The sequence below is a fragment of the Poecilia reticulata genome, chromosome 2 (assembly GCF_904066995.2).
Source record: "Poecilia reticulata chromosome 2, P_reticulata-male-v2, whole genome shotgun sequence".
NCBI classification, from domain to species: domain Eukaryota; kingdom Metazoa; phylum Chordata; class Actinopteri; order Cyprinodontiformes; family Poeciliidae; genus Poecilia; species Poecilia reticulata.
The window spans coordinates 2,960,600-2,977,490 of record NC_088831.1 but is presented as its reverse complement, the minus strand read 5'-3'; the positions used below and the strand labels follow the sequence as shown (position 1 = coordinate 2,977,490).

Below are 16,891 nucleotides of genomic sequence, written 5' to 3'. Positions count from 1 at the left end.
GTCAACAAGCACAGGAAGAGCAAGCATGTTGCGGTTTATTACCTGATAAATAATGCAGCCGTGGTCTTCTCATTCAAGTAACCTGCTAATACAAAGCCTGTCAAGCATTTGAAGGATGATTCACATGTATTTGGTCATATTAGGCGAGGATTAAAGTAATTTGACGCGACTGAAGCAGAAAACGGAAATAAGGAAAGATTTTGCTGCCATCACATGGCCAATAATTGCAACTACAGCTCAACGGTTTATTTTATGAAACCTAATGTTTGTGTATTTCTATTCTAGTCTTAAATTGTCGCCACCACGACCCAGCTTGCAATGCATGTACCTCTACCAACTGCTAAAAAGGTTTCCTTTCCCTTTAAATGAAATACACTTAGTTAAATGGATAAATTTTGCCTATACAAGATGTTTTTCTATCGCTCAGTGTGGACCATTAAGACGACGAAAAATAATGCAGAGGACAGAGAAACATTTTATTCGTTTTAAAACTAAACACTTTAGCTTGTAATTTTTGGTGCACTTTTAGCGTCCCAGTCCTCACTCCACTCCAGTAGATGGCAGTAGAAGGAAGAATAAATATTTTTTATTTTTCGAGAAAAAACATGAAACGTTAAAAATTAACTAGCTCACTTTAAGTAAAAGCTACATTCTCGGTTATCTTCGTGGGGCCTCCAGTCGGCATTTTCCGTAACTTTTCGGTATCACCCGCCGACCCTCGGATCCTCTCGCCAGAGTTGATCCTTCGCTGTCGTCGTCTGCCTCGTCCTCCTCTCCGTGTTGTTGTTCTCGGTGACGCGACGGAGGTGTAGCCTGACGCGGTCTCTTACGTGTCGGTCTGAATAAAAGTGGAGCTCCGTAGACCCGGGAGTGACGAAGCGAGTCTGTGTTGGTAAGAGGACACGCGTCCGATGTTTGCTAAACAGATAATATATATGGCTGCCCGCTGACGATATTTGTAGCCAAATTTCCGCACAGGGCCAACAAAGAGATCATGGCGGCGGCTGTTGCAGCGGCGGAGGCTCACAAAATGAGTCAGTCTCTGCAGGCTGAGACATAGGTATTAATGTGGGAGTGGGTTTTATTATTTAATTCAATAAAAATGCACAGGAATTAGTTTCTGAACCACATTGCTCTTCAACGTTAACATAGCCTTATTTTCAACCAGTAATGGCTTATGACGGATGAAATAAAGTAGTAAATGTGTCCTGTTGTTTAAAAAAAAAAAAACTGGCATGCAGACATTTCCCTCCATGCAAGCTTCCAGCTAGCAAAATAGCGGTATCGGCTAACACGGCTTCAGGGAAAGCTACATTGAAACGATAACACCAGGCTCTAAACATTGAGATATAGATTAACATTAAGGCTAAGTAACTGGAGTATTAATGTATCATAAATGAACTTTTGCTAGACTCTAGCGTCATTCATTGCAGTGATGTTAGCCACATAGCATGCTAACATTAATAGCAATGCTATCCCAAGTTGTTCATTTAGCTGCAGGCTAGAAATAAAATAATGCATAGTTTTTAAAACGCCATTCAGCAGTTTTTGCCAAGTTTTCATGTAGCTCAGGTGAACTTTGGTGCAAATGTTTTAACTGTGTTTTTCTGCAGTCCGCAAAGCTAAACCACACCCTCCGTCAGAGCCAGAACTCAACATTTCCAAACTGCTGGGCAGTTTACTGTACAGTAGGACAGAGCAATGTGGACGCAACTTTATCACCGGGTTTTCCTGATTGTTTCAAGCTGTGTTGTGTTTATAAAAGCTTTGAGGGAAAATCCCAAATGCGCTAACGATTGTTCTTACTGCCGCCAACATAGAATGTTAAAATTGTAACACAGGTATCAATGACGTCATTGCTATTATGATTTTTGAACCGGACGAGATGGAAATATGTAATAAACACCCATCAAATGAAGTACCAGTTTTGGAGCGACTGAAAAGTGCAGAATTATTCAGGTTTTCAGCCTATTATTAGCCTTCTATTGTAGACGTGCTATTTATTTCTTGCCAATTGTAGTTTTATGTATATATTTAACCTTTTTAAGTTTTCACCACGACAAGATTTGTCCACCAGATGGCATCACATTTTTCCCGAGTAAAAGCATGCTCACAACTGGCTTTTTCACTTTTCCGCCTGCCTTACTTAAATATTGAGTCATGTTCTTACTTATTGTATATAAATAATGGATAGAGAAGGAGGAATCAACATATTGCAGCAAACCATTGGGCTATCTTAGTGCTTCATAGTAGCAATGAAACGACAATAAAAATAATACTAGCAAAATACTTTAAAATGATTATTGAAAAAGTAGGTCTATATGATCTGCCTGTAGAGTTTCTATAATTATATTAATTTTAATAATATTTTAGGCTAAAGTAGTTTTGGAAGATTTATTTGTGATTGTATAAAATAGTAATAGCAGCTTTTTTTGGAAGTTGATATTATGGTCTTGATATATTATGATCTTGTTAGCTTGTAGTGTGTGTCATAATGTGGGGAAAAATATGATTAAAAAGTATAAGTAATCATTCCTATATATATTTCATTGATGTTATTGACAGATTTCCTGATTAAAACTAAGCACTTGATTTCCTTAAAGATTTCAGGACGTTATGAATTAATGATAATATCTCAAATATCTCACTTAGTAATACATTGATGATTAAAACCCACGTACAGGATTGTTTTATTAATAATAATAATAATAATGTAAATACTTCAGTTATAGTGGCACCAATTGGCGTATTGTTGATTTTTCAAGCTTACCTTTTATTATTATTTACATTTTCTGTACAGCATATAACTCCACTAATAATATCAGCCGACTGTCCCAAAAGAGTTTTATTTTGAAGGGTCTGTGGAATATGCCAAACTTCTTTCAGTTTTAAAAAGATCTTGATTCGGTTTCAGAGCTGTACCGCCGTGAAACTGGACTTAAACCAAATTAAAATCAAGGTTTGTTGGTGGAAACACACCAGATTTATTCACGAACCCATAAATTTTCAGTTTGTGAAACAAACTGAAAATTCGCAGAAAATGTCTTTTCTGCCATTTTTCTGCTGAGGAGAATTCATAGTGAAGCAAAGCAGTCCCAGAGCACCACACTGCCACCACCATGTTGAATCCTCAGTAGTTTTCTTCTACCTGTAAGAGGGTGAATCATGGGGAGGTTTTGGTTTTGATCAGCAGTAGTTTGCATTTTAAACTCAGGTTGGTTTGGAGCGCTTCTTTCTCTGAACTCTTCCTGGTACACAAACCAAACATGTAAGGGGGGAGCGAATACTTTCTCACTGCTCTGTAGGACCTGATGTAATGTTTCTGTTCGCTGCTGATTCCAGATGAAGATGGAAGCCAGTTCAGAGGTGCAGCAGAGCGGCGAAGCAGCAGTCTCTGAGTCCGAGGCGCAACAGATCACCCTCGCCCAGGTAATCCCCTCCTGCCTTCCCTCTGTCCATCATGGCCGACTTCCAGACCACTGCTCTTGTTGGTTTGTTAAAGCCGAGCCGTTGGCATGCCACTCTGTCTGCAGGCGTCCATTACAGCAGGCCAGCTGACCTCCAGCAGCCCAGGGGTCACCATCGTGCAGCTCCCCAACGGTCAGACGGTGCAGGTACACGGCGTGATCCAGGCGGCTCAGCCCTCCGTCATCCAGTCGCCTCAAGTCCAGGCCGTTCAGGTACGCCGCTAACTCGCCTCGCCTCGCCACACCTGACCAGGCCTCTGCCACTCAAAGCCCTCTGCTCTTCCAGATCTCCACTGTGGAGAGCGAGGACTCCCAGGAGTCTGTGGACAGCGTCACGGATTCTCAGAAAAGGAGAGAGATTCTGTCCAGACGGCCGTCCTACAGGTCAGAGAGGAAGAGGAAGACTTCTCTGATGTTTCAGCACCAAACCTTCATCGTCTGCTCTGATCCTCCCAAACAGGAAGATTCTCAACGACCTGTCGTCTGACGCTCCCGCCGTGCCTCGCATCGAGGAGGAGAAATCTGAAGACGACTCCGGTCCAGCCATCACCACGGTTACCATGCCCACCCCCATCTATCAGACCAGCAGTGGGCAGTACAGTAAGTTTAATCGTGAGATGGTGGGGTGTGTGTGGGGTGGTTCAGGTGTGATCTGTGGAAGCTGAAGCGGTGGTTCCCCCTACAGTTGCCATCACGCAGGGAGGGGCCATCCAGCTGGCCAGCAACGGCACAGACGGGGTCCAGGGCCTGCAAACCCTCACCATGGCCAACGCCGCCGCCTCGCAGCCTGGCACCACCATCCTGCAGTACGCCCAGACTAGCGATGGCCAGCAGATCCTCGTCCCCAGCAACCAGGTCGTCGTTCAAGGTGAAACCAAGGACACCCTCTGCTAGTTTACCCAGCAACTTCACTGTGTTTCACTGACTCGATCCGTCGTCACGGCGCTGCGCCACTTCCTGTTTGTTTCAAACGTATCCAGCATGTCTGTCGGTTTCCTCCAATCAGCTGCTTCTGGTGACGTCCAGGCCTATCAGATCCGGACAGCTCCAACCAGCACCATCACGCCGGGCGTCGTCATGGCAGCGTCTCCTGCGTTGGGAACAGGAGGTGGTACAGAGGAAGTCACACGGAAAAGGGAGGTCCGGTTAATGAAAAACAGGTGCTGGTTACCGTTTTGAAGTGATAACATTTTTTTTTGTTTTGTTGTTTTTTTTTAAGTAATACAAAACTTTATTGGGCTGTGTGTGTGACACAGGGAGGCAGCCCGGGAGTGTCGCAGGAAGAAGAAGGAGTATGTGAAGTGTTTGGAGAACCGCGTGGCTGTACTGGAGAACCAGAACAAAACCCTCATCGAGGAGCTCAAAGCCCTCAAAGACTTGTACTGCCACAAATCAGAGTAGAGCGCCCCCCATGTACAGAGACTCCGCTCAGAGCCGCACCCAGAAGCCACTCCTCCTTTTCTACGTTTCCTGCTTTCTTACAAAAAAAAAAAAAACTGCTGATAAATCTGACAGTGGGAATTACTGAGACATAAAACACACCTGTCCCTCTTTACGCATTGCTTTTCCTTCATAAGAGGACAGGGAACGTTTCAGAGCTCATGGAAAGCATTCCAGTCACTGGGGCCCAATCAAGCTGGGCTGAATCACCAGCAAGGAGAAAGTGACATCAGCCACCTCCCAAAATGCCGGTCACTCGGATAACTCAGAGGTTACGTTTGTATTCCTAACTTGCATTAATCTGTTACCTAATCACGCTATGAACTGTAGGTGGGTCGTTTTGTCTCTGACTTGTATTTGTTTATTCTCAGTTTATTTGCTTCTGTGACGCCATGTTTTAATTTTTTTTTTCTACATATGCCTTTTTAGGACAAACAGCTAAATATGAACTGTAAAATGCAGCTTTAAAATTACAGTATTGAAATTGGGAAACATTTGAGACACCATTTGTCTTTTTTCTAGAACATAAAAATATTAAAGCTAAATCATTTTGATGATAGCGCAATGTTTTTTTTCTTTTTTGTTAAGTGAATTTAAAAAACTCATGAACATTTATTTTTAAAACTTTTAACTTTTTTTTTCACTTAAAAGACCTTTTGCAATAAAAATGAATATCTGCATATAGTAAAGTTAAAGGTACACCTGTAAATTAGTTTTTTTTTTCTGTATTCAGACATAATTGGTAGGGCTTTTTTTATCAGGTTCAAAAGTTATTTAAATTAATCTAATTTGAAAAAGTCATAATTTAATGCAGAAAAATGGATAAATAATGAGGAAATGTAGCCCAATGACAGTTCCGACAGGTGACCTCGCATGTCAGCAGGCCCAAATAATCACCCCTCCACCACCGTGCTTAACAGTTGGTGTACTTGGTTTTTAACTCAACTTTTAAAATTGGGCCCTAACTTTGATAAATGACATTGTTTTTTAAGTATATGACTATTAGGGTCAGTCTAAGAGAATACTTTTTTAATTACAAGAATAAACTCATAATATGAGAATAGACACAGTTAAAATGAAAAGTCATCTAACTTGCCAGTTTTTTTTCCTCTTCTACATAGACTGTTCAAAGTCCTGCTAATAATTTTATGCTTTTTAAAATGATGCAATTCCGTATTTGTTAAAAAGATACCAAAGCATAACTTCACAAAATGCTCAACATTCCTCATTTTAATACATATTTCATGTAGTTCTCAGATTTGCATCATCTTCCTAATATTACAGTTTTACCTTTATTTTTTTTTTTTGTAATTAAAAAGTTTACTTTTTCTGGTCTTAATCTGTATAAATACTATTAGAACCTGGTAAAAAAAATACCTGAAGATTTAGCGGGTGTACTTTATTCATAACTTTATTTGTAAGCTCCCTGGATAATCTGTTTGCTCGTTTTATAATGTACAACATGCCTGGTTCCTTATTTGGATAGTTTGGGAGGGAAGATGAGGCTCTGCAGTTTAACGTTCCATTTTATCCTGGACAGGAACTTTTTAATAAAGGCCCCCATGTCTCCCCCTCTCACCTGAGGGGTCTGTAAGAAAACAAAGCAGTGTGTGCACTTTCCTTGCTTTTACAATCCTGAGACATTTCAAAATAAAATTTGAAAGGCTCGGAGCTAACTGCTCCCTGAACCAAACGCAGATGGGTGTTTGGTTAAAGACGGGATTTGGTCCAAATTTCATGAAACCCTGAAAACGCAATGTAAAGTGAGACCAAATCAGAACAAAGCTGTTATTTTCATGAAACAGAATGCCATATTGTACTCTTATGTATGGTCATAAATTGTTTTTTTTATGTTGCTTTTAAATTTTTTTATTCACATTTTCTAAATGTTAACATTAACATGTATAACAGTGCGTTTATGTTAGAGCCATATAAATGAGAGTTTTGGCAGCTGAAAATAAATGTTCTTGCTCTTTTTTTTATTCTCTTAAACCCTCCTGGATTGCTTTGTAAAATATAAATTTGACTTGTCATAAATCCCTTCTTCTAGGGAGTCTGGACGCCTTGTACAGACGGATGTCCCTGTCTTTGTCGTAGTGGACCTCCTCCACAGTGAAGCTGTGCCTCAGCATGCTCAGGAAGCGCGCATCCCGTTCGTAGCGGATCTTGCAGGCCAGCAAAACAACGGTGCTGTCCGAGCATAAATGCTCCAGGGTCTGCAGCAGGGAGGAAAAGGTCTCCTCCAGGTAAATGATGTCCGCTCCCAGAACCACGTCAAATCCTCCTTCTGGGAAACGCTCCAGGCCCTGACCCCAGGTCAGCTCCGAGACCACCACCAAGTCACCGGCTGGTGGGGGAAGGTTGGCTGCAACGTTGGCGGACAGGAACTCCAGGGCAGGCTTCCTGTCTGTGATGGTCACATGAGCACCTGGGAAAAAATGGATGTTTTATGAATTATTAAGTCATTTTTTAATAATCATCAGACAAATGCTATGAGGTACACTTTAAATACCTTCATTTTTAAAAACATGAACACTGCCACAACCCCTAAGCAATTATCTTGTATTTGTATTCTAATATATATAGCAGCATTTTGAAAAATAATATTTATCTGCTTTTAAAGACATAACATAAGACTTTGTTAGGTGTAAACCTAAACTAACAAAGTGCTAAATATCGGCTTGGGTACTGGCATTGGAAAACGCCAATCAGTCAGCTATGAACTTGCCCAGCAGAGCTGCCACAATCCCCACCAGTCCAGTCCCAGCTCCCAGTTCAACGACCTTCTTCCCCTGTAGCTCCACTGCTCCCAGCTCCAGATACACACACATAACAACCGCCTGGAAGGGAGGAGAGGTGGGGGGGATATTATTGCAGATTTCTCCCGAACCCCATGGAGTTGCGGCGCAGTGAGTCACTTACTGCATCCCAGACAACTGCAGCCACCCCGAGCCTCTTCCAGTCCTGAGCCAGACGGAGCTCCTGGTTTGCAAAACGGAAATGTGCTGAGGAGTTATGGAGTTTGGAAAGTGCAGGAAGTGGGTTTTCTTCATAAGGAACAAGAGCCATGTTTCAAACAAATAACAAAGCCAGTGTGAAAACTCTTCTTCTCGCATCTTGATAGCTTACTGACTCAGTAGTGCCATCTTCTGTTACTTTTTAACATCAGCACCTGTCCACTTTTAGGTGTAAACTTGTTTAGTTTTACTGATGTTTCGGTACCGGTCCACTACAAATACGGACTTCGGTTCACACCGAACATATATCACAATAAAATGTCTCTTGTTAGATTAAACATGTACTATCACTGCACAAAGCCGTCCGAATGTAGTCCCATTGATGAACGAGTCGACCAATTACGTTACACCTTAAATAATATTATCCAATGAGACAGCGTGTTTTTCTGAAGGCCGTTCGAGAGGCGTGGTCTCTTCATTAAATCAAACATAAATCAATTAGCTTTGAAACGTTGTCGCTTCCGTTTCATTGACACTGCGTATTCAGAATAAAATCATAGTAATTAAGTCGATATAAGATGACTAAAGCTGAATATAGTGATTGATATTTTGTCAGACAGCAAGTTTTACCAAATTTCATGTTAAAGATTCATTCAAAAAGTGATTTTAATTCTGAAAGCATCACTTTTTTCTCATTGCTGATTCACAATGTGTGATATCCAGCTGCTTGCACATTGTATCTCCAATAAAATGACCTTTGAGTGAACACATTAGGCACACGGCATTTTATTTTGAAATCCAAAATTCGGAAGCTGCTTCTGAACGCAGCTGCTACGCTACCACCGCTGTGACGTAGAGGACGTGTCTCCTGCAAATGCGACGAGATGGACGTTCTGTGTATTATTAATAGGCGCTTCCTTCCTGTGCTCCCCGTTATGTTTGGATATTTTTCCAGCTGCTGAGTCCGTGTTCTCTTCCGGTGGATCAGCCCGGTACTGAGGCAGGTCCTGCGGCTGCAGCGGACATGGATTGATCCATTATTCCTGGGAAGGGGGAGCAGCCGAGCTGGGTAGAACTAAGCGTTAGCCGGATAGCCATGGAGGCAGACAGAAGTGCCTGGGACTGCTGTATCACTAGAAACTCCGCTTTGTTCAATCAGATTGTATTATAAATAGTTATTGTTGGGAAACTGGTGGTTTCATCCATGCAAATCCAGGGAAAAGCATGCAGACGCCCTGAATATGTCAGCTGTCTGTGCAGAAACCTTAGTGGTTCCATGCTCCCCATTCTGCAGCTAGAGAGTCAAATTTTCACTAAGCTGAATGTTTGGTGCCATGAAACTGATATAAAACCCATCTAAAGGTGTTATGTGTTTTTAAGCGACCCCCCTTCCTTCCTAAAAGGTTTAGGTTGAACTTTGAGCCCTGCAGTGCAACGTTGTCAGCAGGAGGCCCAGCTTTAGTTATATGGGAACCAGCTCTGGCTGCAGCAGGACAGCTGTAGGTCAGCAATGGGAGGCTCTGTGTCCTGCTGCTTCTCTCCAGGAGAGAGTCCAAAACTCCACCGGAGACATGTGGACCTGGACGAGTGTCCCATCACCACCACAGAGGACGTGAGTGAGGACACGGGCACCTACCTGCAGCACATCAGCGACAGGGAGCTCCCTGATGGTTGGTTTGGGTCGTGGGCAGGAGAATACCCTCTGATGTTAACGTGTCACCATTTGTTCAATGAAATGTTTTCTTTGCAACAGAATTGGCCCAGGAGGCGAACCCATCAGACCATCCCAGAGCCAGCACCCTCTTCCTCAACAAGTCCCAGACGGATGGTCGGTATTCCTCTGTGTATAGTGTTTGGTTATTATCTACTTGCCTGTCTGACTCGTTTTGTCTTATTCTAGTGCGGGAAAAAAGGAAAAGCAACTACATGAACCATGTAAGTGCATCAATTTAACCTTCGGAAACCCCCAAAATAAACCTGAGGCAAATTTTTTTATCAAATGTATAATTTCTTTCTTACCATAAGCATGATTCAAAAACTGATTTCAGTTGTTCGTCTTATGTCTAAATATTTCAGATGATCATAACATAACATCAAAATTGGGTGCACCGATTGCAGTGATTGGTCGATCACCAGATCTCTTGACCTGATGATTCAGATTTTGTCCGTTAATGATTTTTGCTTTTTTTTTTCTGAAAAATGACTAAATATAGCGACATAGTCTCTATGTTGGTAACAGTGGGGTGACTGCTATTAACCGTGCATGTGCAGGCATGACCCGCTGGGCGGGCATCTCAGTCGGCCCTCTCCCATGGTACAGCTGAAGGGGACTGTGGCTGATTTTCAGATATTTGCAGAGGTAGAAAAGATCGGTGGATAAGATCGGTTTGACATGCAGGTGGATCTCCCTAAATTCAGGACCATTTGAATTTTCTCCCCAACACAAATGGTAGCCCAGTTTTATCTAATGCTTAGGACTAGTTGATGTGCATTAAATCACAGTATCATCAGCATAAAGCAGAAAGTAAGCATTTGATAATGCTTGATGGAGATGTTTGGTAAAGGGAAATACGCATGTAAATAAGCTAGGACTTTGTCAACTTGAAAAATCCTTGTTTAAATGCTGATTGTTGTTAACGTTTCAGATGTCCCCAGGACTCCTGACTAAAAAATACAGCTCTTGTTCAACAATTTTTATCGACGACAGCACAGTCAGCCAGCCGAACCTTAAGAGCACCATCAGATGGTGAGCATTCTCACCCCTTTCGTTCAAAAAGTTACTAATAGATGCAGAGATATGATGGAAGCTTTTTTTTTTTCTCCTCATGTTTTATTTTTATTAATTCTGTCTTTTCCAGTGTTGCTTTGGCCATATACTATCACATCAAAAACAGGTAGGAAAAGTTTGGAATGCTGTCATGTATTCCTCTTCTTACAACAAGCTGAAAGCTAAAAATACTCCCACAAAATGCTACTTGACATGCTGGCGTTTGCAAAGCAGCCAATCCAGGAAGCACCGTATATTTTGCTTGGTGCTGATTGGCTAGGCAGTTATAAATATTCTTAGTGAGGATCTTTAACCACCACAAGTACAGTTGGTTTATGGTATTTCTTGTTTGTCCCATTTTTAAAGACAACTCTTGACATTTAAAAGTTTAGCTCTTTGTGGTTCTGGATATATTGTACCATTTAGTCATCATACTGCTGTTTCTGCAGAGATTCCAACCGCTCGCTGGATATATTCGATGAGAAGAAGCACCCTCTGTCGGTAAGTCTCTAACCAAATGTTAGTTTACTTGTTCAGTGGGATCTGATGAAAATGAGTCTCCCTCCCAACAGAGAGAAAAGGTTCCAGATGATTATTCTGTGGTTGATCCCGAACACAAACTCATCTACCGCTTCATCAGAACGCTCTTCAGCTCGGCGCAGCTCACCGCCGAGTGCGCCATTGTTACTCTGGTAAGCACGTCTTGTATTTCTATATGTAAGATGGAAGGTTTCACAGTTTGGGACAGTGATATTCCCATTTGGATGATTTGTCTCCTTTCAGGTGTACCTTGAAAGGCTTTTGACCTATGCTGAGATAGACATTTGTCCCTCCAACTGGAAGCGGATTGTTCTTGGCGCCATCTTGCTAGCATCCAAAGTCTGGGACGACCAGGCCGTCTGGAACGTCGATTATTGCCAGATCCTAAAGGATATCACAGTAGAGGACATGTGAGTGCTGCTCCTCATCTGGCTTTCTTTTAAGAAGGACTTTAGTTCTGAAACAACTGATGAGATCTTTGCGTTGGTCAGGAATGAGATGGAGCGTCACTTCTTGGAGCTGCTGCAGTTTAACATCAACGTTCCGGCTAGCGTCTATGCCAAGTATTACTTTGACCTGCGCTCTCTGGCCGATGACAACAACCTCAGCTTCCCTCTGGAGCCACTCAGCAACAAGCGAGCCCAGAAACTGGAGGTGTGTAAAGTGTTTCTTTTTTTTTCTTTGCTGTCCCTTTTGGCCTTGTTTCCGGGTACTGAAAGTTTTGTGCTTACACTTTCCGTAGGCCATATCCAGGCTGTGTGAAGACAAGTACAAGGACTTGAGCAAATCTTCCATGAGGAGGTCAATGAGTGCAGATAATATGATCGGTATCAAGAACTCTCAGGCGGTGCTTTCCTGAATCGGTCGATCATTGATCTTCCTAACTGGATGGAACTACTGAGAAACGATTTTAGAGAAGACAAACATCCTTGAGAGATTAATTGTTAATTTTAGAGGCTAAATATACAACACTATAACATTAATTAATCATGTCGTTGTGTTAATTAAAAAAAAACTTCAGTGGTTTTCTTTTCAAAGCATGACGATTTGGTGACGTATATTGGAGGACAACAGTATAAATGCTTCCTAAAGTCGCACAAGTTTCTTTGTATCTCCTTTTTCTTATTATTATTATTATGTAATGGGGAGCAATATCTGGCTGCTGCCATCATGTCCCCGGCAGTATTTATGCGACAAAAACTGTCACGGACTACCCTGTGGCGTAGTTCTGCATACGGACAACAAGACATTCTGCTTACTGTGTAGGCTCCTATAGCTGTGAAATGTACCAGACTTTATTTAATTCAAATAAATTTCACTCGCTGTTTCAAGTTAGGTGGAAAAGTGTGTTCAGGTGTTTTGGTTTTTTTTATATTCAAAACGTAGATGACTGAAAGAAGAGCCACAACAATGGATTGTGGATATATTGTGAAATTAATTTTACTTTAATAAGTAAATAAATTCTGCAATGTATGAAGTTTAAATTTTTTATAAATATTAATAACCTTGTCTTGAATAGTGTGTTGTAATTAGGTACAATTGACTAAAGTGTTTGCGTTCCCTAAGGATCCAGGTGGGTGCAGTTCTGCTAATGAGCTAATAGCAGAGTTACTTCTTTAGCAGTTTAGAATTTTTGCTAACTTTTAAAACATTTAGCACACTAAGTTAATTGTTCTGGATCAATTCCAAATCACTAGTTTTGCAAACTTTGAGCTGAATAAAGTTTGACATCTGTGTTGAAGTTTTATCAATTTCAAGTAGTCAGATGCTCTTAATTTGAAAGTTGAAGACGTTTACACAGAAGTTGCTTTTTTCTTTCTTTCTTTTTTGTACCCAGGAACTTTAAAACATACAGACAAAAGAAAGCAAGACATAAACATAAAGACAATATATTTTAGGGTGTTGTAAGACGTAACTTAAGTTAAAATTAATTTGTTGCTTTATTTTTCAAGGGCAGATATAATTTGAATGAAGCTAGCACTTTAGCATTAGGTTCTAAATACCTGAGTAGTAGGGCACCTTAGTGTTAGTGTAGCATTTCAAAGTTCTTCTCGGATTAGTACTTTAGGGTTAGCACAACTAACGTTTTAGCTAGAGGTGCCCATCATTGACAAAGGTAAATGAGATATTTTCTGGATCATCTGAGATTAACCTGTGTTATAAAGGAAAAAAGAAGACATGAATCGTTGACTCGAGGTCAGACATTCTTCTTGGTTCTGGTTCTGCGTTTGATGGTCATCAAGAAAAATAAATTCTACAATTTTTTTTCAAAACCTGCTTACATTTCAGGAAGAGAGGCAGCACCCAAGCAATCTGAAAAAGATGTAAGTGGTTGGGGGAGAAACATGCTTTAGTTTTTTGAATGTTTAAAACACCACAATGGGAGGTTAACAAATTAAATATTTACACATCAATTAAACATCAGAATCAACGGTTCATTTTTTTATCCTGTTGTGTGTGTTATTCTGGTCCAGATAGTTCCTAAAGTGCATTTTACCATTCGGATAAATACTTGACCGCAAAGCCAGGTAAGGTTGTAGTACATATGATCACCCACAGGGGGTCAGTGTTGTTCTGCAAAACCAGATGACCTGATCCCAGGCAGCAGATAAGTCCATGTGTTAATGCGACATCCTTCTGACTCGCTGAGATGTGGTGCAGCTCGCTTATATCATCACTGTACTCGCATTGCTAAAAGACATCCTCAAAATGTCGCTGAGGATGTTTTGTTTCTGACTTGACAATGACAAATGCATAGAACTGAAAGGATGTGTCGAGTTTTATCGGTGGAAGGAGAAAAAAGAAAACCCTTCTCGGATGTAAAATTGCTGAAGTGAGGTAGATGAGAGCTGTGATAATCTAGAATGAATAGTCCTTGTATGCCTGTGACTGTGTGTCCTGTAGGGATCACAGTGCCAGAGCAGCTTCATTAATCTCCTATCATCATGGGACTTGTCTGAACTCTAAAAAGAGGGCCAGGGAGAACAAGCATGACCCCCATCCTCCCCCCATCTCTGAGGGACTCTCTCCGTTTACCCTCCACACACTCGGGTCACTCCTCATATCACACACTGCTCAGCTTCACAATGTCAGACTGCTGCTGCTGATCTGGCACAGAATGAGTGTGATGTACCGCTGGCGCAGATTTTCAGATCTTTTACATTTTGACTTAGACACTGAATGTGTTGCGTCATTTCTATAAATTAGCAAAGGCAGAGGTGAGGAAAAACTGCACCATAAATATTGATTTCACTTCTGGAATCTTGAGGGAAGGAACTTTATAGACCCTTTATAAAATAATCTTAAGACGCAAAAAGTTAGTGTTGAGGTTGCTTGGAAAGCTACTTTTTGCAGACGATGTTATGTTTGATTGTTTAAAGGGGATACATCATGTAAAATCTACCTTTTTAGCCCTTAAATATATATTTTTTATACTATGAGTGTCAAGGAGTGGGGGAAAAAAGTTTTCTCTCCCGGTGCTGCGTAGATGTCTTTATGTTCTTTTCTATTATGGCGAATCACAAGTGCCGCCTACTGTACATGAGTTTGTAGCAACACTACATGCATTAAATTTTATTTCTTTTATTTGGTATTAATAAACTGCCTTTTTTGGGTTGTATTTTACAGTATATTATTTCTCTACTGCCTAAGTTTCCTTGGCTATGATATATCACCGCTGTAGAACATGACTCCTGGCTAACGAGTTTTGTGAATCCACCATTTTTTCTTCCTCACAGTAATTTTGTAGTCCAAGTTCAGTTATGCAGAAGTTACAAGTGGACAAGTCAAAATGTTCGGTTCCTTAAATGGCCCTCCGGCATCGGAGCCTCTTCGAAGTGTCTGGTTAAATGTTACTTCTCTCGGGAAGGTTCCCACATCACGGAGCGCTTTAAGGACATGTCTTCAGCAACCTCCACCAGTATCAAGAGACACTTTCCGAAAGACCAAATCTGGGCGAGGGTCAGTTCCTTTTCTCTATGGTAGCGGAGGAAATGGCAAAGCGGGAAGGTGCTAATAACGCTAAAATGACAGCAAAGCTAATTTTAGATATGAATTTTGTGTGTTGATAACATTTGACTAGAAAGGGGTAATGTACCCAGATAGCACAGAATGATTGAAACAACATTGAATCAATGTCAGCCAGAAACATTGAATCAACGTTGAACGCTGACATTCAAACAACATTAAAAGTGGTCGGTGACTTGTATGTCAATTTACATGCATATTTCTGTTGATTTTACATTGAATCTGGAATCAACATTGATTCAACCTTCATCTGAATGTGGATCTACATGCAGATTTGGGATGATTTCATATTGAATGAAAGCTAAGGATTTATGTACATTTTTAGGTCTGATAGGTCTACATAACATACCACTAAAAGTTTCTTCATTGGTGTTAAACACTATATTATTGGCAGATCATATCTAAACTGTGTACAAAAGTTTAAAAATGACAACATAGGTTTGATATAACATTTTATTTAAGAAAAGAGGGACAGATCTTTAAACATATTTGACTCCCTTTTGACTGTCAGAATAACAGTCTATTGTCCACAGAAGAACAGAGTCCACGAGGTTAAGCTTTGTACTGTATGAACCAGGGAAACGGTACAAGTTGTGGTAACCCCAGTTAAACTCTGGTTGGTGTCACTTTGATTCCTTGTGATGTCTTCCTCTCATTCTGGCGTGTAATGAAGCCACTTCTTAACAGTTTTACTGCAGTCCTCAAGAGTCAGCTTTCAGTCAAACTGCAGAGCAACGGCTGAAAAACAAAAATAAAAGTGAGGAAGGTGCCTGTTAGAAAGATGATAAACATTTAAAAAGTTCTGAAAGTCATTGAAAGATTAATGGTTACAGGTCTGAGAACAAATACTAACCATATAGTTCCCCATGTACACCCACTGTTAAGTTAATTTTTATCTTATTTGTTCATTAATATTTATCTTAATGTTTACATATACAACTACATTTACCTATCAAGCTGTAGTCTAGTGTAGGATTTATGATGCTGCACTCATGTTAAAATGAGGGAATCAATATTTAAAATAAAGGTTATTTATCAGAAAACCTAAAGATAAAACTCAGGGAGGATCAGGGTTTATTTAACACACCAGAGACAGATAAATAGAGCAAAAGGTGATTTATACTGTAGTTGGAAAAATTATAATTTATACAGAATAAACTTCCATCAAATAGCTGGTTTAATCTTCAATCAACTACAAATATTTCCAAATAAGTTTATTAAATTCATTACAAAATGTCCACATGCTGATAAAGATCCAACACCAGTAATAATAGACCAATTCAGTTTAACCAGTTACCAACCCAAGAATCAAAAGACTGAATCAGTCATTAGCAGGTTTAGTTCAGTGTTTCACCTGCCTTACATGTTTTAAGTGTTTCCTTTCTGTCTCACCTGGATTTAATCTGTGGATGATTAACAATCTTCTGCACTTCTTGATGGCTGCAGACTGTCATGCAATCATCTAACTCAGTTGTTCTGGAACAGAGACACATCTAAGCATGTCCCTAAGCACATCATAATAAAAAATGAAAAACAAGTGATTACTATCACAATGATTTAAAGCCCACCTGGAGCAGCCAGCCTCACTCTTCCTTGTCCACCACATGCTCTCCAAGACCAAACAATAGGCCCCGCCCTATTTTAAAAACTCAAATCTCACACAATCTTGCAGGATTTCATACTTAGGCCTGGAG

At 40.6% G+C, this 16,891-nt stretch overlaps 3 protein-coding genes across 4 annotated transcripts; 2 read left to right on the top strand and 1 right to left on the bottom strand.

Annotated features, from left to right (window-relative positions):
- The first annotated feature begins 614 nt into the window (after nt 1-614).
- Nucleotides 615-6,897, top strand: LOC103473381 (cyclic AMP-responsive element-binding protein 1-like). Of its 2 annotated transcripts, XM_008423603.3 has the most exons (9): nt 615-892; nt 979-1,060; nt 3,343-3,429; nt 3,534-3,680; nt 3,754-3,851; nt 3,928-4,067; nt 4,153-4,335; nt 4,474-4,627; nt 4,724-6,897. In XM_008423603.3, the coding sequence occupies exons 3-9, from the start codon at nt 3,343-3,345 to the stop codon at nt 4,866-4,868; spliced, it is 954 nt and encodes a 317-aa protein (XP_008421825.1). In that variant the 5' UTR covers nt 615-892; nt 979-1,060; the 3' UTR covers nt 4,869-6,897. The 2 variants fall into 2 exon arrangements, with proteins under 2 accessions (XP_008421825.1, XP_008421816.1); XM_008423594.3 differs by lacking the exon at nt 979-1,060 and having other exon boundaries at nt 617-892.
- On the bottom strand, nt 6,866-8,213 carry mettl21a (methyltransferase 21A, HSPA lysine). The gene is made up of 3 exons (XM_008423617.3): nt 7,830-8,213; nt 7,636-7,747; nt 6,866-7,335 (listed from the first exon to the last, which is right to left on the bottom strand). The coding sequence occupies exons 1-3, from the start codon at nt 7,974-7,976 to the stop codon at nt 6,938-6,940; spliced, it is 657 nt and encodes a 218-aa protein (XP_008421839.2). The 5' UTR covers nt 7,977-8,213; the 3' UTR covers nt 6,866-6,937.
- A 469-nt stretch (nt 8,214-8,682) lies between these two features.
- LOC103473380 (cyclin-Y-like protein 1) lies at nt 8,683-12,506 on the top strand. Its single transcript, XM_008423578.3, has 10 exons — nt 8,683-9,534; nt 9,618-9,692; nt 9,765-9,799; nt 10,510-10,610; nt 10,723-10,758; nt 11,081-11,132; nt 11,204-11,323; nt 11,415-11,581; nt 11,663-11,825; nt 11,914-12,506. Exons 1-10 carry the CDS (start codon nt 9,375-9,377, stop codon nt 12,028-12,030), a joined length of 1,026 nt encoding a protein of 341 aa, XP_008421800.1. The 5' UTR covers nt 8,683-9,374; the 3' UTR covers nt 12,031-12,506.
- The last annotated feature ends 4,385 nt before the right edge of the window (nt 12,507-16,891 follow it).